The sequence below is a fragment of the Carcharodon carcharias genome, chromosome 7, assembly GCF_017639515.1.
Source record: "Carcharodon carcharias isolate sCarCar2 chromosome 7, sCarCar2.pri, whole genome shotgun sequence".
Taxonomy (NCBI): domain Eukaryota; kingdom Metazoa; phylum Chordata; class Chondrichthyes; order Lamniformes; family Lamnidae; genus Carcharodon; species Carcharodon carcharias.
Genome location: NC_054473.1, coordinates 21,906,111 through 21,928,143, shown reverse-complemented (window position 1 = coordinate 21,928,143; position 22,033 = coordinate 21,906,111). Strand labels below are relative to the sequence as shown.

General features: G+C 39.9%; 1 protein-coding gene across 17 annotated transcripts in view; it reads left to right on the top strand.

Moving 5' to 3' along the window:
- setd5 (SET domain containing 5) overlaps positions 1-14,251 on the top strand; it is a 175,017-nt gene extending 160,766 nt beyond the window's left edge. For 16 of the 17 annotated variants that reach the window (XM_041191279.1, XM_041191275.1, XM_041191276.1 and 13 more), the window contains 2 exons: positions 2,897-3,006; positions 12,423-14,251. In XM_041191279.1, the coding sequence (XP_041047213.1) occupies positions 2,897-3,006; positions 12,423-13,067 (755 nt within the window). In that variant the 3' untranslated portion in view covers positions 13,068-14,251. Of the gene's footprint in view, positions 1-2,896; positions 3,007-9,412; positions 9,932-12,422 lie in introns of those variants that run through there. The other variant, XM_041191286.1, reaches the window with a different exon arrangement.
- The last annotated feature ends 7,782 nt before the right edge of the window (positions 14,252-22,033 follow it).

Sequence of the window (22,033 nt, the reverse complement as noted above, 5' to 3'; positions counted from 1 at the left end):
AAATCAGGAGATAATGAGGGCATGTAAAAAAGGCGGTATATTAATCATGGGTGACTTTAATCTTCATGTGGGTTGAGAAAATCAAATTCGCAGAGGAAACCACGAGCAAGAATTCAAAGAGTATATTCTGGACAGTTTTCTAAAATAATATGTTGTAGATCCAACCAGGAATCAGGCTATTTTGGATTTGGTAACGTGCAATGAGGCAGGTTTAATAAATGATCTCAGAGTAAAAGATCCCCTGGGAAACAGTGACCATAACATGGTAGAATTTAGCATTCAGTTTGAGAGTGAGAAACTTGGGTCAGAAACAACTGTGCTAAACTTAAGAGTAATTGCAAATGAATGAGGGCAGAGTTGGCTGGAGTCGACTGGGAAAGGAGTTTAGCAGAAAAGATGAACGATGGCAGACATATAAGAAAATATTTCATGACTCACAACCAAGATATATCCCAATGAGGAAGAAAGATTCAGGGAAGGGGATGAACCAATCATGGGTAACCAAAGAAGTTAAGGACAGTATCAAATTGAAAGAAAAACATAAAATGTGGCAAAGGTTATTGGTAAGCCAAAGGATTGGGAAAGATGGCCAAAAAAAGAGGGAGAAATAAACTTTGAGGGTAAACTAATAAGTAATATACAAACGGCCAGCAAGAGCTTTTCTAACTATATAAAAAGGAAGAAAGAGGCCAAAGTGAATGTAGGCCACTTAGCGAATGAGGCTGGGGAAATAGTAATGGGGAACCAGGAAATGGCAGAGGAGTTGAATGAATACTTTGCATCAGTCTTCACAGTAGAAGACACTAATGGCACACCAAAAATACTAAATAATCAAGGGGCAAAAGGTGGGGGAGGAAATAAATACTATAACTATCATGAAAGAAAAAGTATCAGGGAAACTAATGAGGCTAAAGGCTGATAAGTCCCCTGGACATGATGGGTTGCATGCAAGGATATTAAAGGAAGTCGCTACAGAGATAATGGATGCACTGGTAGTAATCTTCCAAGAATCCTTAGATTCTGGAAAAGTCGCATAGGATTGGAAAACTGCCAGTGTAATACCCTTATTCAAAAAGAGGGGGAGACAAAAAACAGGTAACTATAGGCCAGTTAGCTTAACATCTGTCATTGGGAAAATGTTAGAGTCTATTATAAAGGATGTAATAACAGAGCATTTAGAAATACATAATATAATCAAGCAGAATCAGCATGGCTTCATGAAGGGGAAATCATGCCTGAAAATTTATCAGAATTCTTTGAGGAGGTAACAAGCAGGAACCAGTACATGTAATGTGTTGGGTTTCCAGTAGATGTTTGATAAGATACCGTACCAGCTACTTAATAAGATAAGAGCCCATGGTATTGGGGGTAGTATATTAGCATGGATAGAGGATTGGCTAACTAATAGAAGACAGAGTTGGGATAAGGGGGGCATTTTCAGGATGGCAACTTGTAATTAGTGAAGTGCCACAGGAATCAGTGCTGGGGCCTCAATTATTTACAATATATATTAATGAAATGGATGAGAGAAGTGAATGTACTATCACCAAGTTTGCGGATGACACAAAAATAGGTGGGAAGGCAAGTGATGAGGATGACACAAGGAGTCTACAGAGGGATATAGACAGGTTAAGTGAGTGGGCAAAAACTTGGCAGATGGAACATAATGTGGGAAAATGCAAGGTTATGTACTTTGGCAGGATAAATAGAGGAGCTGAATATCATTTAAATGGAGAAAGACTGCAGAGAGCTGCAGCACAGAGGGATTTGGGGGTCCTTGTGCATGACTCACAAAAAGCTAACATACAAGTTCAGTAGGAATAGGGAAGGAAAATGGAATGTTGGCCTTTATTTTAAAGGGAATGGAGTATGAAAATAGGGTAATCTTGCTAAAACTGTACAAAGCACTAGTTAGATCACAGCTCGAATACTGTGAACAGTTTTGGTCTCCTTATCTAAGGAAAGATATACTGGCACTGGAGGCAGTCTAGAGAAGGTTCACTAGGTTGATCCCGGGTATGGAGAGATTTTCTTATGAGGAGAGGTTGAGTAGTTTGGGCCTGTAGGTGTGGGAGTTTAGAAGAATGAGAGGCGACCTTATTGAAACATATAAGATTCTTAGGGGCTTGACAGGTAGATACTGAGAGGTTGTTTCCCCTGGTGGGAAAGTCTAAGACCAGAGGGCATAATCTCAGAGTAAGAGGTCGCCCATTTAAGACAGAGATGAGGAATTTCTTCTCTCAGAGGGTAGTCAATCTGTGGAATTCTTTACCGCAGAGGACTATAGAAGTTGGGTTGTTAAGTCTATTCAAAGCTGAGAAAGACAGATTTTTAATCAGTAATGGAATCAAGGGTTATGGGGAAAAGGTAGGAAAATGGAGTTGAAGACTCAGATCAGCTACGATCACATTGAATGGCAGAGCAGGGCTGAATGGCCTACTGCTCCTATGTCTTATGGAATCTATGATGCTGTGCACAGCTTTTATTAGTTTACTGTTCTCTATAAAGATGAATAGCAACTGTAGTGGTGGTGGAGAGATGATGCAAAGAAACAGTTGAATGTTAAAATTAGTTTCAGTTGTTTCAGTGTTGGATTTTGTTGGGTGATCTTTACAGGCAGTTGGCATCTCAGAGCTTTCAGAAGCCATGAGCATCATGTACAAGTTGGAAGGTGATGCCCCCCACATCCCCATACATAACTCCAGTAGAGATCAGTGTTGTCACAGTGCCCAAAATACTACATAAGAGAGCATGGAATGAGTAAGGCATTTGAGCAATTCAACTGTGGTAGCAGTTTGTGGTTAACTTACATAATATCTATTGAGATAAACAGTGGAATTGTTTGCCCTTATTTTTCACATCCATTGTGACACTTCTGTTAATGCTGCCTTTTCAGATACCACAAATGGTGATGGACAAGAGACACATGGGCCAACACGCACCAAGATTTCTCCAATTCATAGTCCCCAGAGATACAGTCACAGTCCTTCCAGATATAATCATCAGGTAAATAAACCTTTCAATGTTTAACCAATTCTTCCAAACTGTGTCATTGAACCAAAAAGGATTGCAGAACAGAAGGGGCTACTTAGCTCACTGTGTCTGTGCTAACTCATCGTTAATACCACTGCCATGCTCCTTTCCCATTTCCCTATATACTCTGCTTCATATACTTAGTTTTCAGTCTGGTGCCTAAAAAGCCTGCTTTTGTCCTGATTTGAATATTCCATTATGACTGCTGTTCTATTCTTGTGGCCTTCTGTCCCTCATGTCCCACTGGTCCCCTGCTTCCCAGTATTGTTCAGGACGACTTGCTACTGAGTCCACTTCACAGTTGTCCAGTTTATACAGGTGCAGGGGAGCATTCTTGTTACTGTACTGTTCTAGTAACTTGGGGCTTCCCTGCAAATGTAACTTCGGGCTTTCCTCTGCTGTCCTCATAGCTAGTCACTTACTCCTCAGAATCACAGAATCTTTACAGTACAGAAGGAGGCCATTCGGCCATCGAGTCTGCAATGGCTCTCTGAAAGAGCATTCTGCCTAGTCCCACTCCCCTGCCTTATCCCCATAACCTTGCACATTCTTTCTTTTCAGATAGCCATCCAATTCCTTTTTGAATTCCTTGATTGAATATGCCTCCACCTGTTTCTCAGGAAGTTTGTTCCAGACTCCAAAAAATTTTTCCTCACATCACTTTCACTCCTTTTGCCAACTATTTTGAACCTGTTCTTGTTCTTGATGCTCCCTTGAGTGGGAACAGTTTCTCACTAATTACCCTGTCCTTACACTTCAGGATCTTGAATACCTCTACCAAGTCTCCTCTCAGCCACCTTTTCTCTAAGGGAAACAGTTCCAACTTCTCCAATCTATCCTCTTAGCTACAGTTCTTCATCCTGGAAATCATTCTTGTGAATCTCCTCTTTACTCTATCCAATGCACATTTCATATCCTTCTTCAAGTATGGTGCCCAGGACTGGGTGCAGTACTCCAGATGAGGCCTAACTAGTGTCTTATACAAGCTCAACATGACCTCCTTACTCTTGTACTCAATGCCCCTTTTAGTAAAGTCTAAGATGTTTTATTAACTGCCCTCTCAACATGCCCTGCCATCTTCAATGAATTATGCGCATATGCACCACGGTCCCTCTGTTCCTGCCCCTCCTTTAGAGTTTCTCCCTCTATTTTATACTGTCTCTCCATATTCGTCCTGCTAAAATGAATCACCTCACACTTCTCTGCATTGAACTTCATCTGCCACTTGTTTGCCCCAACCACCAATGTGCCTATGCCCTTTTGAAGTTCAAGACTATCCTCATCACAGTTGACAATGTTTCTAACCTTTGTATCATCTGCAAATTTTGAAAACAAGCCCTGAACACCACAGTCTAGGTCATTAACATATATCAGGAAGAGCAAGGGTCCCAACGCTGACCCCTGGGGAACTCCACTACAAACCTTCCTCCAATCTGAAACACATCCATTAACCACAGCTCTTTGTTTCCTATCACTCAGCAAATTTCTTATCCAAGTACCTACTCTCCCTTTCATTCCATGAGCTAGAATTTTACTCTCAAGCCTGTTGTTTGGCAATGTATCAAATGCCTTTTGAAAATCCATATACACCACATCAACAGCGTTGCCCTTATCAACCTTCTCTGTTACCTCCTCAAAAATCTTCAGCAAGTTAGTTAAACATGATTTTCCCTTAATGAATCTATGCTGGCTTTCCTCAATTATCCTGCACTTGTCTAAGTGACTATTGATTTTGTCCTGAACCATAATTTCCATAAGTTTCCCTACCACTGAAGTCAGACTGACTGGTCTGTAGTTGCCGGCTTTATCCTTGCACCTCTTTTGAAGAAGGGTGAAACATTCACAATTCTCCAATCCTCTGGCACCACTCCTGTGTCTAAAGAAGACCGGAAGATTATCACTAATGCCACTCTCACTTCCCTCAGTACCCTTGGATGCATCCTTTCTGATCCTGGTACCTTATCAATTTTAAGTGAAGATAGCCTTTTTAAAACCACTCCTTCTCAATTGTAAATTCTTCTAGTGTACTAGTTACTCCCTCTCTCATCTCAGCCTGGGCAGCATCTTCTTCCTTTGTAAAGACAGATGCAAAGTATTCATTTAATACCTCCGTTATTCCTCCTGCTTCCATGTGGGAGTCCTCTTTTTGTCCCTAATCGGCTCTACTCTTTTACCACCCTTTTATTATTTATATGCTTATGGAAGACCTTGGGATTCCCTTTTATATTAACTGCCTGTCTTTTCATGCTCCTTGCTTTTCTTATTTTGTTTTTTGCTTCCCCTTTGTTCCTTCTATACACAGCCTAATTCTTTATTGTATTTTCTACCTGACATCTGTTGTACGGGCACTTCTTCCTTTTCATCTTCACCACTATCTCTCTTGTCATCCAGGGCGCGCTGGATTTATTTGTCCTACCTTTCCTCTTCAAAGGAATATACCTCGACATTGCCTACAATACTTTTTCTTTGAAGGTGGCCCTTGATTGTCTCTCTTTTCTGCCAACATTTGATTCCAACTCACACGACTCAGATGCATTCTCATCCCATCGAAATTGGCTTTGTCCCAATTAATTATCCCTGCTTTGGATTGCACCTTGTCCTTTTCCGTGGCCAACCTAAACCTCTTTCTCCACATAGATTTAATGTGAGAGGAGAAAGCTATAGAGGAGATATGCGGGGCAAGTTTTTTACGCAGAGGATAGTGAGTGTCTGGAATTCACTGCCAGAGGAGGTAGTGGAAGCAGGTATGATAGTGGTGTTTAAAAGGCAGCTTGACAAATACATGAATAGTTTGGGAATAGAGGAATACGGACCCTGGAAGTGCAAAATGTTTTAATTGACAGACAATATGATCGGCGCAGGCTTGGAGGGCCGAAGGGCCTGTTCCTGTGCTGTACTTGTTCTTTGTTCTTGGGTGATCACATTCGGGAGAGAAATTATCCAAAAACGTTTCTTGTTTCATGCTGCAGAGTCTGCTCAGTTGCTCTCCAAGAATAGATTCCCTGTGACAGATTCAATTTCCCAATAATCGCAAATGTGCTCCCTTAGATGAACTGAGGCCTGGATTTTGCAGCCAACAGCAATGCTGTTTATTGCTGGTCCAAAGAAAGTTGCTCAGAAAGATCTAGTGATCTCTGTAGCGTTGATTTCCCCTTTCCTGATGTCAGTTTGAATCTAACAACAAGTGAAGGGGCTCTCCAGGCGTGCAACAACAGTGATCGCATCAAGTAGAGTAACCAGCCAATCACACTGAAGTATTCTCACAGGCAGCAAGCCTGGAAGTAAAAGGCACTAAACTTATTTCATTTTTAATTAAAAATTAACAGAGAGTAAATTAAATTATTTGGATATACACATGAGATTAAGGTAGAATCTGAAATATAAATAAAATTATTTTTTCAGGGACAGTGATGCTGTTCATTAGTAGTCATGAACTTAGTACATTGTTTAAAAAAAAAACAGATTCCCCTTATTCAACAAAATGTAACTTTTTCACTCGTTTTTACAGCGGGACTAAAAGTGTAAAAGCACAAGTTATTGTCAGATCGGTGGTTCCGACTTCATTGCTGTCACAGGGGCTTTCAATAGCACACAGGAGCAGAATAAAAATCACTGACGACAATTTCTGAATTTCCGTGTTTAACTGATTTAATGTGCAAACTCCTGAAGTTTCGCCATTATTACTACCACACAATCCAACCCTGAGGATCCATGAAAGCCTTCATAATGTGCTTCATACACACAACAGTGTTTTTTTGCAGTGCCACCTCCATGTATCTAACTGATTATGACTTTGGATATTGTTCGCCTGAACTCCCATTATCACCAAGTTCTTGCAAGAGTCAAAGTCTGTTTACGCAACTTCACACAAATATCAGTTATAGAATGAGTCATTCACTTAACAGCCACGACCATAAAGCTTTAGACCAAATGTTTCTTCAAAGCCAATTTCTGAAATGGGAAAATTTCCTCCCTTAAATATCACACTTTATCTTTTAGCAAAAGTAAAAACACTTCATTAACCTTGCCATTTTCAAGTTTTTGCTGAGCCCACGCCAGCAAAGTTGGAATGTAGGCTATTTCATAAGAACAGAAGTAGACCATATGACACATCGAGCCGCCTCCACCATTCAATATGATCATGGCTGACCTTGGACTTCAACTTGACTTTCCCACTCACTCCTCATATCCCTTGATTCCCTGAGAGACCAAAAATCTGTCTATCTCAGGCTTAAATAAACTTAACGTTGGGATATCCACAACTCCCGGGGGTAAATGATTCCAAAAATTCACTCTTTGAGTGAAGAAATTCCTCCTCATCTCAGTCCTAAATGATTGACCCCTTATTCTGAGACTGTGCCCCCGTATTTTAGATTCTCCAGCTAGTGGAAAAATAACGTCTTGACCTAATGTCAAGCCCCTTCATAATCTTGTATGTTTCAATGAGATTACTTCATTTTTCTAAATTCCAGAGAATATAGGCTCAATTTACTCAGCCTCGCATCTTAGGACAACTCTCTCATCCCTTTAGATGGGTTCCATAGTGAACCTTAGCTGTCCCGTCTCCAGTGAAGTATATCCTTCCTCAATTATGGAAGTCAAAATTGCACAAAGAATTCCAGGTGTGGACTCATCAAAGTACTATACAATTGTAACAGGACTTTATTTCTGTAATTTAGTCCCCTTGCAGTAAAGGGCAACATGTCATTTGTCTTCTTAATTGCTTGCTGTACCTGCATGTTGACTTTGTGTTCCTTGTACGAGCACACCCAAGTCTCTCTGAACATCAGTATTTACATTAAAAATATTCTGCTTTTCTTTCTTACTACCAAACCGAATAATCTCACACTTCCCCACATTATACTCCATCCACCATCATGTTGCCCACATGCTTAACCTGTCTATAATTCTTTGCAGCCTCTTTGTGTCCTCCTCACAGCATATATTTCCACCTAGCTTTGTATTGTCAGCAAACGTAGATATATTACTCTGTCTCTTTGTCTAAGTCATTAATACTAATATATCACTCCCAACTTCATGAGCCCTCATCTTGTGTATTAACCTTTTCTGTGACACTTTATCAAATGCCCTTTGGAAATCAGGTATACTACATCTACTGGTTCCTCTTTATCTACCTTACTAGTTGCATTCTCAAAAAATACTCTAATAAATTTGTCAAACAGGATTTCCCTTTTGTAAAACCATGGTGACTTGTTCTAATCATTCTATGCTTTTCTAAGTACATTGTTAAGAATTTATTAATAGTAGATTGCAGCATTTTCCTGATTACAGGTGTCAGGCTATCAGGCCTGTTTTCTCTTTCCCTCCTTGCTTGAATAGTGGTATTACAGTTGCTAATTTCTAATCTGTCAGGGTCATTCCAGAATCTTGGGAATTTTGGAAAATCGTAGCCAGCGCATCCACTATCTCTGCAGCAATCTCTTTTAGAACCCCAGGATATAGGCCACCAGGTCTCCAGGAATTTGTCAGATTTTAATCCCAGGAGTTTCTCCAGAACTTTTTCTCTGCTAATATTAATTAGCTTAATTTCCTCACTCTTAGCCTTTAGGGTATCTTCTATTTCTCGTATGTAACTTGTGTCTTCTACTGTGAAGACAGATACAATGGGCAGAATTGTCCTATATTTGCACTAAGTGCGGTAGCGGGCGGGTAAAACAACATTTTATTGCCCCAAACCCGCCACATTATTTATGCATTCCCAGGAAACATGCTGTTTCCATGGTGGGCGGGCTCTCATTTGCCCGTCCACCATAACCTTGCCGCTTCATCACACCGGGCGCCACATTTAAAGTCCAGCCACGTGCACATACCCAGTGCTCCCAGTCCACGACTGCTGCAGGGAAGATGTCCATGAATGGCAAAAGGACTGCAGCCCCCAGGTTCAGCAATGCATCACTAGGTGCACGTCGTTTATGTGCTGTTGTGAAACACGTTGGCGTGTTTTCCCGCCAACATGGGCGGACGATCCAACTGGGGGGTCAATTCCGGCGGGCAGGCCTGATAATGATATGTTGATATATTACACTGAGGTTCCCGACGTCTGATGGCAGAGAATGTGGCCTGCCATGGGCGGGCTGAGCAGATGATTGCGAACTGGTTTCACGCTGTTGTGAAACTGATCACGTCATATTTTCCGCTTACGCCACTGAACACGCCTGATGCTGGTGGGCCCAGAAAATCCTGGCCAAAGCCTCTGCCATTCCTCGTTCCCCATGATGATTTCTCCTGTCTCTGTTACAAAGAAACCACTTTAGCTACTCTCTTCCTTTTTATATACTTATAAAAGCTCTTGCAATCTGTTTTTATATCCCTGGCATGTTTACTTTAATTCTTCTTTTTCCTTTTTATCAACTTTTAGGTGGCCCTTTGCTGGTTTTGAAAGCACTCCCAATCCTCAGACTTAACTACTACACTTTGCAACATCATAAGCCTTTTCTCTTAATCTAATACTATCCTTAGTAATCCACGATGGATCTTTCTCGCTAAGTTTTTGTTTTTCAATTAAGTGTATTTTTGTTGAACATTTTGAATTGTTTCTTTAAGTATTTTCCAATGTATATTTACTGCCATACCTTGCAACCTCTTTCCCAATCAATCATAGCCATACCATGTAATGAACTTTGTTTAAATTTAAGATTCTTGTTTGTAATTGGAGTACGTTGTTTTCAAACTTAATGAGGAATTCAGTTGTATTTATGATGATCACTATTTCCCAGTGGATCTTTTACTATGACATTACTAATTAGCCTTGTCTCTTTGCACAAAACTAGATCTACAATAGTTTTACGCATTGTTAGTTCTACTGTATTGCTCCTACTATTCCTGATCTCCACCCAAATGATTGTACTTCTTGATTTTCTGAGCCAAACCCTTTCTTACTAGTGTTCTAAAGTTATCCTTTATTATCAGGGCTAACCCACCTGCTTTTCCATTCTGCCTGTCTTTTTCAAATATTCTGTGCCCGGGAATATTTATTTCCCAACCTTGGTCACCGTGTAACCAGGTTTCAATGGCGATTAGATCTAAACTATTTATTCCTATTTGTACTATTTGTTCATCTAATTGTGGGTGCTCTGCACATTCAGATAAAGTAACTTCAGTTTTTTTTTATTACTATTCCTGCATGGACTTTACTCTCTGATACACTATTAATGTTAAACTCTCTGTCCCTTCATGTCCCACTCGGCTTGTCTTTACCCAGATTAATATCCTTCATTATAGCCTCAACTTTTTATCTTTGAATTTCTAAATCTCCCTTGACCTGAACCCTCCTTTCCCCTTTGTTGGTTTAAACCATTTTCCCCTAATCTCACCATATTGTTGGGACATTCTAATGTTTGTACGCTCTGTCCCTTCCTGTCACAGCTTGGCTATAATTAGCCGTATCATTACCCTGCACTATTGCCTTGTGCTTTCTGTTTAACTTTACAAATATCCCCTCACTGGAACCCCCTCCCCCCACATCACTCTATTTAGTTTAAAGCCCTCTCTACAGCTCCAGTTATACGACTCACCAGGGCATTGATCCTATCGTGGTTCAGGTAGAGACTGTCCCAAGGGTACAGCTCCCAGTCTCCCCAGTACTGGTGCCAGTGCCCCATGAATCAAAGCCCATTTCTTCCACACCAATCTCTGAGCCACAAATTGAACTCTCTGATCTTATTTACCCTATGCCAATTTGCTCGTGGCTCAGAGATTATTACCTTTGTGGTTCTGCTTTTTAATTTAGCCCTTAACTGCTCATACTCCTGCAACAAAACCACTTTTTTCAGTCCTACCTATGTCATTGGTACCCACATGCATCATAACAGATGGATCCTTCCCCTCCCACTCCCAAGTTCCTCTGCAGCCCAGAGGTAATGTCCTTAACCCAGGCACCAGGCAGGCAACGCAGCCTCTAGTACTCACCCTCTTGGCTGCAGAGAAACATATATATCCCCCTAACTATACTGTCCAATACAATAATTACACTTCTTTTGCTCCCTGCGCCATGGTGCTATGGCCAGTTAGCTCATACATCCTGCAGTCCCTGCTCTCATCCACACTAGCTGCAAGAACCTCAAATCTGTTGGACAATGCAGTGGCTGGGGCTCCTCTATTGCTACCTTTTAGGTCCCAATACCTGCCTCACTCGCAGTCAAACCCACTTGTCCCTAGCCTAAGGAGTGAGGCTGCCTCCTGGAACAAAATCTCCAGGTAACTTTCGCTCCACCACCCCCCCCCCCCCCCTCCCAATGCATCACCGTGTCATACTTACTGCATATGCGGTTGCTGGGGATCATGCTGGTGACCACCAACTTCCCCATTCTACAGCTACAACCCAACATCTGCCTGCCATCTTTATTGTGTTTAATTTAACTAATCAGGTTTCAAGCTCAGAAATATCGCTCAACTGTTATCTGTAGTTATATTAAGTAGCTTAACTATTAAGCTATAAGTTTAATGCAATACTTATATCTCCCCAGTACTGCTTTCATCTACTCCCCCCATTTAGACAGATAAAATCTTAAAAATCACCACCTACCTGTTCATCTAATTAATGCTTTTGAACACTCATGTGCTACTGGAAGCAGTACCTGCTCTCTGTGCTCTGACTTGCCACCTCCACTAAATTTCCAAGTTAGCACTCATTCCTCACCTTACTCAGGCTTTGTCGTCTCCACTCTGTGCTCCTAGACATTTTTGAGATGCAGAGTCGTGAATTGCATTAAAAATCATTACTCCATTTGTTCTATTTCCACTCAATGGTTTTCAGCCCTTGGATTCTTAAACAACCTGCATAAAAGTAATCCTACTGTTTTGAAGATCTATAGTTGTAATAGCTCATTCTTATTCCATTGCAGCAAGGATTTTTAACTTAAAAATTATTGAAAAGGAGTGTCTGGTTAGTGTACAAAGCAAGGAGTGTGAATTTGAAAATATATTTCATGTTCTGGCTTTTCTCAGAGCAACTAATTTCATTATTGTTAGCTTGAGAAAAGTTTTTTGGGTGGGAGAAAGGTCTGTCACTCTGTCTTGACAGGCCTGCCTAGGGTGGCACATTGATGCAGCTTCCCATGAAATGAATTGTGGCCCTTCTGAAAATTATCGAGGCGGCAGTCAGTGCAATAGCTGACACATTTTTAAGTTCTTTCTTCTACTTTTGATGCATTACAACACTTGTTCAAATGTAGCCTAGGATATATATTTTTTGTAGAATCTATTGTTCAGTGATAAGATGAATCTAAACAAAGAATGTGGGCAGTTAATGTGCCAATCCAAATTAATTCATTTTCTATCTAAATGTATGTTTTATATTATACATGGAACAAAATGTGTTGCTTCATTTAAAATATAAGTATTATATAAAATGAATGGATTTTGATCAGCTTCTACAGGCACAGTCTGAGGGACACCCCTCTGAACCTCATGTACTTCCGCAACAAAGCATGTCCCCCTACAGAACGCACAGCTCCTCGAGTGTTCCCATGGCTCACACACAAGGACACATCTATAGATCTTCATCCCATGCCCTGGGGCAGAGTGGATCTCAGAGTCAGCTAGATTCCAGCCTCACAACTGCTCCTCTCTCCACACTCTACTCAAGCCCAGTTCATTCGGCGTCTGTTGATACCTCTGTCGTCCAGTATGTAGGGAATTCTGGGTACTTTAGTGGTCAGCAGCATTCTGGGAGTGTATTGCATTCATTGAATAGCACTCAACAAAAGACTAATTCTGGAAGTACTCCTTCTACAGCTGCTAGCCCACTACAAAGCACCACAAAAAGTATAACAACTGACTCCACTCTTATCCCAACCCTGAGCACCATAAACTCTACTGTTTCACAGACTGCAAGGCCATCACAATCGGGTTCATGGACCTTAAGCTCAGCAAATTCGGGGCAACCACTTCACTCTGGAGCGAAGATTACAACAGCATCAAGTTCTCAGCACTACCGAAATACTGGGATAACCCAGTACCAACCTCCACAGGTCCAAGGTGCAAATGTAAGAACACAATCAAGCACGTACTAGACTATGGACACAGCCATGATCATGTTGGAGATGTTTACCTGGATGCATAACTCATCTATGTGTGTCTATATAGGCCACCAGCATATGTACCTATTGTGGCATAAACAACTTTAAAGTATGGACCTCATGTTCTGGAGATTGTTGGGCGTAAACCAGCATTTACTAGAACCCCCTTCATACTGTACAAAATCCTGTATAAAAACAAAAATAAGAATTAAGAATTGTGTACCTATTGGTAAGGTACATTTTAAGCTTATAATTCAGATAAATATTGTTTAGGCTTTTTTCCTCCAGTTTATTTTAAATAAACTAGTCAGGTGCAGTAAGACTTTTTTTTAATCGAAAAGAAAGCATTTGTAGCGTCTGAAATTAAGGCACAAGGGAAGGGATGATAGCGTGGGGAGAGTTTCTGTAGACTACCATTCCACGTGCCAGCTTCTCACATGCATACTGTAATATCCTGGAGTAGAAGATTTTATTTATCTAATTTTATATATAACCATTCTAGGCTAGCTATTACCTTACCCACACAGCGGAGTTTAATCCACGGTGCTGCAGAGTTTTTATTTTACACCTGATGCTGTGAGTCCCCTGGTGTTGAGGCGTGGGAGTGGAAAAATGTTGTATTTCAGTGACTGTTACAATCTCAAAAGTTTTTTTTAATTTGAAATCTTAAATTCAGGTGTTTGTTCAACTGAAGGGACGAGTGGTCTCCATTTTGAAAGATGTAACATGTGACAAATACAAGTTTAAACAAGTGATGCAGTCTTGCTGCATATTGTATAATGAGAGTTTAATACTGTTCTTTTATTCAGAACACTCTGTATATACCACAACTACTTGTTATCCTCAGAGGATTTAGTTGCCTGACTTTGCATTATGTACATTGATAATTTTTTTTGTGTATAATTTCTCTGCACCTTTTATCCTCTTCATTTTCTTTTTTTCAACAACAGCTTTCAATCTCTCATTGGGCGTCTCCGTGTGCAGTCTTTTTTTTCGATGTGCGATGTGCATGAGGCGAGTTTGTTCCTGAATGTAGCTGTTGACTGAGTTGCACATCATTTACAATCAAGGAGAAATTTTAAAAAATAAAAAATAAAACAGTAGCCTTGCTTTCTAAACATGTACAGTCAACCCCTCCTGTGGAGTGTACAAAAATAAAACAGTTCATTTCTGCACAATTTTCTCTCCATATTTTTATATCTCTGAGAGCATGGCCAAGATTAGAAAGCCAACGTGTGGAATATTGTTCATGAAACTCTATTCCTATCGCTTTGTTACATCGTGGTGTCATCCTGCCTTTCTCTTGGTTTATTACCAATTGGTCTGTTGCATTCTCCACACTTGGATTTCTGCAACATAGTGCAATACATGTTGTCCATCAGCTACTTATCCAAATTGAGTAATTTTATTTCTACAAACAACTTAAGGAGAAGATGAACTTTAAATAAAATGAAAAGTACTTACCCGTGGTTCACTATATGTTTAATTTTAACAATTAATTTCAGTGATTCTTTAACTGGAGTGTGCTTTATAGATTAGACAAAAATATACCGTAACTTGTGGAAACTATTTAAGTGTAAAATTTTAACTGAACATGGAGAAATTGTTTTACAGTAATACCACTTATCATTGCTCTTCATACCCCAAGTAACTTTGCAGGCTTGATGGTCTGTTTTCATCCAACTTGTGTCTGACATTGTGTCTTTGTCACAGTTATTTTAATATGAAAATAATTAGAGATGTTACATGATCAGTTGTATGATCCTGTACATCACAAGTCTCTCAGCGTAGAGACAAAGTTTATATTTGATTTTTTTTTTAATTTAGGGAATTAAAGAGAATATGAGTCAAATTTTTCTTTATTGCATGAGCCATGGATGAAATGTAGGCAGTAGTTTATTTTGTACCTTGTGAATTTTGATTCATCATTATTATTAATTTAGTTTTAGTATGGATTTATGTTAAATCTTTAAATGGTGAATTTTTTTTCCCATACTTATTTGTTCTTCAAAAGAGAATGTTGCTGTCATCCCATGCTTTGGGTTGAATCACATGAGGGGCCCCTGTTTAAAAAATATATGCCTTTGTATTACCACTTATATTAAGTGATCTCCCTTTCTATTGTGTATGAAACATTGCATTTTGCCCTCCTTTTCCTGTGGTAACTCTGACTGCCAAGCCAGAAAAGGTTTGATTTTCCTGTTGCACGCTTTTTCTTCGTTATAAATCAGTGTAATAATGAATATAATATTGCATTTATACTTATCAAAAGTGTTCCAAAACTATTTCACAAAGTGAGGTGCTTTTGAAGTTCATTAACCATTACAGGAGCCATTTAGTTTAGTAGTAAACAGCTGTAGCCATTTTTGAATTGTTTACATAGCTAACGTAATTAGCATCTCAGCTTTGACTCACAAAAGTATTTGTTGATTGTTTCAGTTTCAGTTGACAAACTTTCCCTCCAATCAGTGGTAACTTTCAATTGTAAAACTTGAATAAAACATCATGTGCTGTTTCCAGTGACCAATACCCATGACAAGTTGCAAACACTGATTTTTAACATTTTACAACTTTCAAAAGTATGAAAGCTGCTTCAAGCATATGATCTGCAATGGCCTTCAGTGGAAGGTGACATTGATGAACAAGTATGTCCAAGTGACTCTTCCAGATGCAGCAGATGTGCTCCATTTCAGACAAGAAGGACTTCAACTTTAGGTCAAAGAATGAACTAATTATGAGCAGGGAGCATAACTAGTGGAGCTCCAGAAAAATACAGCAACTGAGCAAAATTTTGCATTACCTCATAAGGTCTTCTGTGGTTCACACAACTTCCCCCCAAGTTCCTCACAAAATCATTCCAGTTGTAATCAACACTGCTTATCAAGTTTGGTGTAATTTTTACACCAAAAGTAATCATACATTGACTGCTAAAGCTCTCGTTACCACAACAACAGAAGAATGTGTCAACTGAGAAACCTCTTAGATTTTCATTTGAAGAGAATCTTAGCCAGATGGCTGAATGGCAAGGATTGATGGGCTCTAGGGCTACAGGGGGGCCCTCAGAAGTAGAGAATCTGTTAAGCTGTTGAAGACACTTGTTTTCTAGGTGTAAGCAAGGCATGAAAGTTTTCGATAAAGTATGCAGCTCCTGTTCTCTTGAAAGATAATTATAATTTTGCTATAATTAGCAAAAAATAGACTCCTGTGCAAATTGACGATACAGAAATAAATTTCCAGAAGTACCAGTTTGGAACCTTTTCAAGAATGACACTTGATTTGGAGGGGGAAAATGTTTTTGCTTAAAGTGTGCCTCCATAATTTTTTGAGATTGGCTTTCTTTTACCCCAGTTGAGATCCAACAATATCTGCACCTCTAGCACTTTCCACTGATGTCACTATTGAGGAGACCTACTGAAGAAACTCCATTGACTGTAGTGGAACCATGGTTTTGGACTGGACGATGAGGTGTCTGGCCCTGGAAGATCACACTCGCACCTTGGTAGCTGGCATACCAATCAATAGCATATGTTCCCAAATTCAGCTGAGTTTCTATTAAGAAAAATATCATCTTTATGCTTAAAGTTTGATATTCAAGCTGAAGAAAGATAAACAAACTGTAAAGATACAACTTGTGAAATGGACTATCCAGGGAGATAGGATGTTATATATTTTCAGAGAGGAAAACATTTTTCATGCCATGTTATCAAAGTATATTTGAGGTAAAATGATGTATGAAGTCTGGATTGGAATGCTTTACAGTCCTAGACGTTATCATGGTTCTGAGGGAATTGAGGGCAGGAATTAGTTTAGCTGTTTCTCCAAATGCATCCTGGATAAGCATAGTCTCTTGGGGTTTAACTTTTAGAATCAGAGAGGAGCTCCAGATTTTTTTTTCCCTGAAGTAGGCTGCCATTTTTTATCTCTTCTCTTTGCCTCTGCTAGGATGATTCATGATGATGGGTAGTCTAATGAGTGGCCATTACTCACTTTTTCATCTGTTTGTAATTTTGAGGAAAGGTAGTTAATCAAATATTCTGCTACCATGGAGTAGCATTGGACTCCTTACCTTAAACTCCATCAATGGCAAAGCACATTCAGCTATTATCCTGCCCTTTGCAACTCCCTACTCACTTCTCTCCATCTCCCAACTTTCAGGGAAAACTAAAAGAACTTTTCTCAACTGTCTTATAACTTCTCAATGCCTCACTCTGTATCCTTATTGTAAAGTGCTGAAATATCTTGCACGTAACCTGTAAATGCAAGTTGTTTAAAAATATTTATTTGGATAGGACAATAATAAGATGTCAACATTCACATTTCTTTTGTTAGCTTAAATAACATTCTCCAAAGCTGCTCATCCATTTGTGAGACTTAATTCAATTACATGAATCTTAAAGCAAGAGATTTCTGAATTAGTGACTCCTGATGAGTCAAAAATGCTCAAAGAAATACAGTAGTGTCTCAGATCTGGCTGTCTACAAACCGGAGACTGAAAACAGGGCATTTTTAGAATGTGCTACACAACAATTTTAATTGAATAAAATATTTTTTAAAAACTTAGCTGGACAATTCAGCTAGATGCTGCATTGGTGCAGTGTGGTACCTGACTAATTAACCTGCCAGTCTATTTCTGCGCTGAGAAACCCTTGACCTCACCCAACCTGGCTTCACCTGAAATCTGGTAAGGCCATGATTCCAAGATTGCTGGTTTTGATACACTGTGCTAGTAGTCACATAATCACCTAGACATTGAAACTTGGAGATGCAGAGGAGTATTGCAAGAATGATGCCAGCTTCAGAGGAATAAAGTGGGGATGTTCTCTGATTATACAATGTTCACCATTTATGACAGCTCAGACCCTGAAGTAGCCCATGTCCAAATGCAGCAAGAACTAGACAATATCCAGGCTTGGGCTAACAAGTAGCAAGTAACATGTGTGTCACACAAGTGCCAGGCAATGACCATCTCCAACAAGAGAGAATCTAACCCATCGCCCCATGACATTCAAACTCATTAAGGCTCCTTAAGCAGCATCTTCCAAACCCACAACTGCTAGCATCTAGAAGGACAAGGGCAGCAGACAAAATGGGAACACTGCCACCCTGGAACTCCCTCCCTTACAGCACTGTGCATGTACCTACACCACATGGACTACAGTGGTTGAAGAAGGCGGCTCACCAAGACATTCTCAAAGGCAGTTAGAGATAGGCAATAAATGTTGACTAGCCAGCAACGCCTATATGTATGAAAGAAATGTAGGAAGGAGGACCAGAAAAGCATAGGTTTTCAACCTTGAGATGATTTAAAGGTGATGTAATGAAAATATAAGATAGTTTTAAAAAAATTGACAACACAAATCCAAAACCCTACTTCAAATTATATGAATGCATTAAGACAAGGAAGCACAGGTTAATGGTAAATTTTTTTAATTTAATTTTGGGCTGAAGTTAGGAAGTTCTTCAGAAAGTGATCAATGTGGAATGGATTTCCGAATTCTGTAAATTGCAGTCTGGTGACTCTCCACATCTACGGCATTTAAGGCCATTGAATCATACTTAACACAACATAGAAGGAAGGCATTCAGCCCGTGCTCACTCTTCAATGAGCTTTGTTCCCATTTCCCTTCCTCCATATTGTTACATTCCTTTTCAAAATGTTATCCAATTTATTTTAAATGATTTTATAGTCTGCTTCCATACATATTTGCAGTAATGCATTTTAATAGTGTTGTGATGAAAAATAATTCCACCTGCGCCCACCCCCCCCCCCCAGACTTCTAGTAATAATCCTGTCTATGCCCCTTTTACAGAGTCTCCGGTCAACAGAAGCAATCTTTCACTATTTATCCTTCTAGAACCTTTCATGATCTTGAAGGCCTTGATTAGACCTCCTCTATTCCTGTGGGAACAAATGATGCATTTCTTCATATCTGTAATCTCTAATTTCCTGATATCCTATTGAATTTACACTAACTTTCTCATGGCTCTAAAATCCTTCCTGTAATTGGAACCAGAACAAGTTGCTGCATTACTCCAAAGAAGAACTCAAACATTTTCATGTTGGAGTGGAAATTAGTGTACAAAAGGTAGGTGAGATATTAAATAGATTTAGTCATGGTCAATGCGTTCTCCTTGGCTAGTTTTGATTGTTTTAATGAGGCAAAGAGAACTTCCCTACTCTTCTTTCTCCCTTAAATGGCCTTAAGCTTTTTAATCTCCTTTTGGCCCTCCAGGGTTGATGGGGTGTGGGGGTGATGGTTGGGGGTGGTTTCATAGCTGCTGGAAGGTGGAAGAGTGGGGAATCCTGATGGTAAAGGCATCACTACTATGTAGGGAAGGTTTGGTGAACCATCTAGGCTTTTCCTGTTAATTTTAATATGTTTTGTATTCTTGTTATTGTCTCCATTTTTCTCAGTTTACGGTGCTTCTTTATTCGGTATCAATAAACATTAAAACTCTTGTGTCTTTGTCTGTATCATGGGGAGAATTTTCTCTCTGACGGGGGAGGGGGGTTGGTTGGGAGTGGGTGTGGGCGGGCACGCAGCCGATCACCGCCCACGATCGGCTGGGCACACCATTTTGCGTGGGTGGGCCAATTAAGGCCCGCCCAGTGTGACACACACCCGGAAGCACTGACTGTTCCCTGTGCGGCCAGGGGAGTAGGCTGAGTCAGGGCCTGCACTCTTTTGTGCATGTGCACGAAAGAGCGCAGAAATCTGAGGCACAAAGCTGCCTCAGGGAGATTAGTTTGATTTTTAAAAATTTTAATGAAGAAAAAAATATCTTGTCACATGAACTGGGACATGTCAATGAATTTTAATTTAAAAATATATTTAATTTATAAACCCTTCATGAAACTTCATCCCGTCCATGGATGAGGTTTCATGATAAATGTGAAGGCCGCCTGGGCTCTTCGCCTGCCTGCCAACCTTAAGGTTGGACGAGTAGCACAGTTAATGATCTTAATTGGAATCTAAATGGCCTTAATAGGCCTTTGACAGTTCAGCAGGCGCCCAGCACTGAGGATCTGAATGACGTGCGATGACTGGACGCACACCCAACGTCACTGCATGTCATTTTACGCATCAGTGAATACTTGCTGAGCAGAAGATTCTGGCCCATATGTATAATTTGAAACTCTAGAGCACACTAGTCCCCATAATGCTGCCAATCAGAGAGAAAAAAAAATCATTTATCCCCAATTTCGGTTCTGGTCCTGGTCATCTCCCTCTTCATGCAGATATGTTTATATTGTCTGGTTAAGTAATGTCTAAAATTTTCATTCTTTTCAAATCCCTCCATGGCCTCACCCCTCCCTATTTCTATAATCTCCTCCTTCTGACTGGTATATCTGCATTCTAATTCTGGCATCTTGAGCTTCCCCAAATTTAATTTGTTCCAACTTTGTTGACTGTGCCCTCAGCTGCCTGGGCCCTAAGCTTTGGAATTTCCTCCCTGAATCCTATCTGCTTCACTTTCCCTCTCTAAAGTCACTCCTTAAAACCTATCCCTTTGACCAAGCTTTTATTCATCTGCCTAATATTGCCTTATGTGACTTGATTTCATATTTTGCTTTATAATGGCCCTGTAAAGTGCTTTGGGATGTTTTATTACATTAAAAGGTGTTCTAGAAAAGTTATTATCGGTGTTCCTTTTTTCAATGCGAATATAGTAGGTTAATGATTATAGTATTGGAATGGCAATACAATGGGCAGGAATTAAAATTCCACCACGGTAGTTGTGAAATATAATGCAGGTTATGTGGTCCCGGAATAAAAATGACAATGGAAGCTACCAGTGCACTAATGCCATTCACAAATGCTTCCTGACAGGTTATATACGATCCCTAAGCTATTAAAAACTATTGTGGATAAAGGGGAACCAGTGGATGTGCCATACTTAGATTTCCAGAAGGTATTTGATAAGGTGACACATCAATGGTTATTGCGGAAAGTAAAAGCTCATATTATAGGGGGTAACATATTGACATGGAAAGAAGATTGACTAGTTAACAGGAAACAAGAGTAGCCATAAATGTCTTTTTCTGGTTGTGGGAATGAAACGAATGGTAAGCCACAGGGATCAATGGTGGGTCCTTAACCTTTTATAATTTATATGACTTGGATGAAGGGACAGATGGTATATGGTTGCTAAATTTGCTGATGACAAAGACAGGTAGGAAAGTAAGTTGTAAGGAGGCTACAAAGTGCCATAGGTTATGTGAGTGGGCAAAGACCTGGCAAATGCAGTAGAATGTGGGAAATTGTCCATTGTAATTATGTCAGAAGTTGTTCAGAGAAGGTTTACTAAGCTAATACCAGGAATGGGTGGGTTGTCTTGAGGAAAGGTTAGGCATGTATCCACCGGAGTTTAGAAGTGGTGACTTGGTCAAAACACTTAAATATCCCGAGGGGTCTTGACAGAGTGGATGTGGAGAGGATCTAGAACTATGGGTCATGGTTTAAAACTAAGGAGGTCACTTATTTAAGACACTTGAGAATTGTTTTTCCTGAGGGTTTGTTTTTTTTGGAACTCTTCCTCAAAAGGCAGAAGTCTGAATATTTTTAAGGCAAAGCTAGATAAATTATTGATTAACAAGGAAGCGAAAGGTTATCAGGTAGGCGGGAGGTTACAGTAAGATCAGCCATGATCTTATTGAATAGTGGAGCAGGCTTGAAGGGCTGAGTGGCCTCCTCCTGCTCCTAGTTCATATGTTTTATGTAAAGACACTAATTTTACTATGCATTAGGCTCACCACCACCTTTATGCTGTTTTAACTTGATCAGAATTGACTGAAACCCAGGTTTGAGATTTTAAACTTGTTTAGAAGAATGTATATTAGTCATGACGTGTGCTCTTCAAAAGGTAGGTTAAGTCATATATTGGTTATATTTTTGTTAATTAACTGCTTAGTCTCATTGATTTAAGATAAAAGTGAAGCAGTCCATGTCCAAATGCAG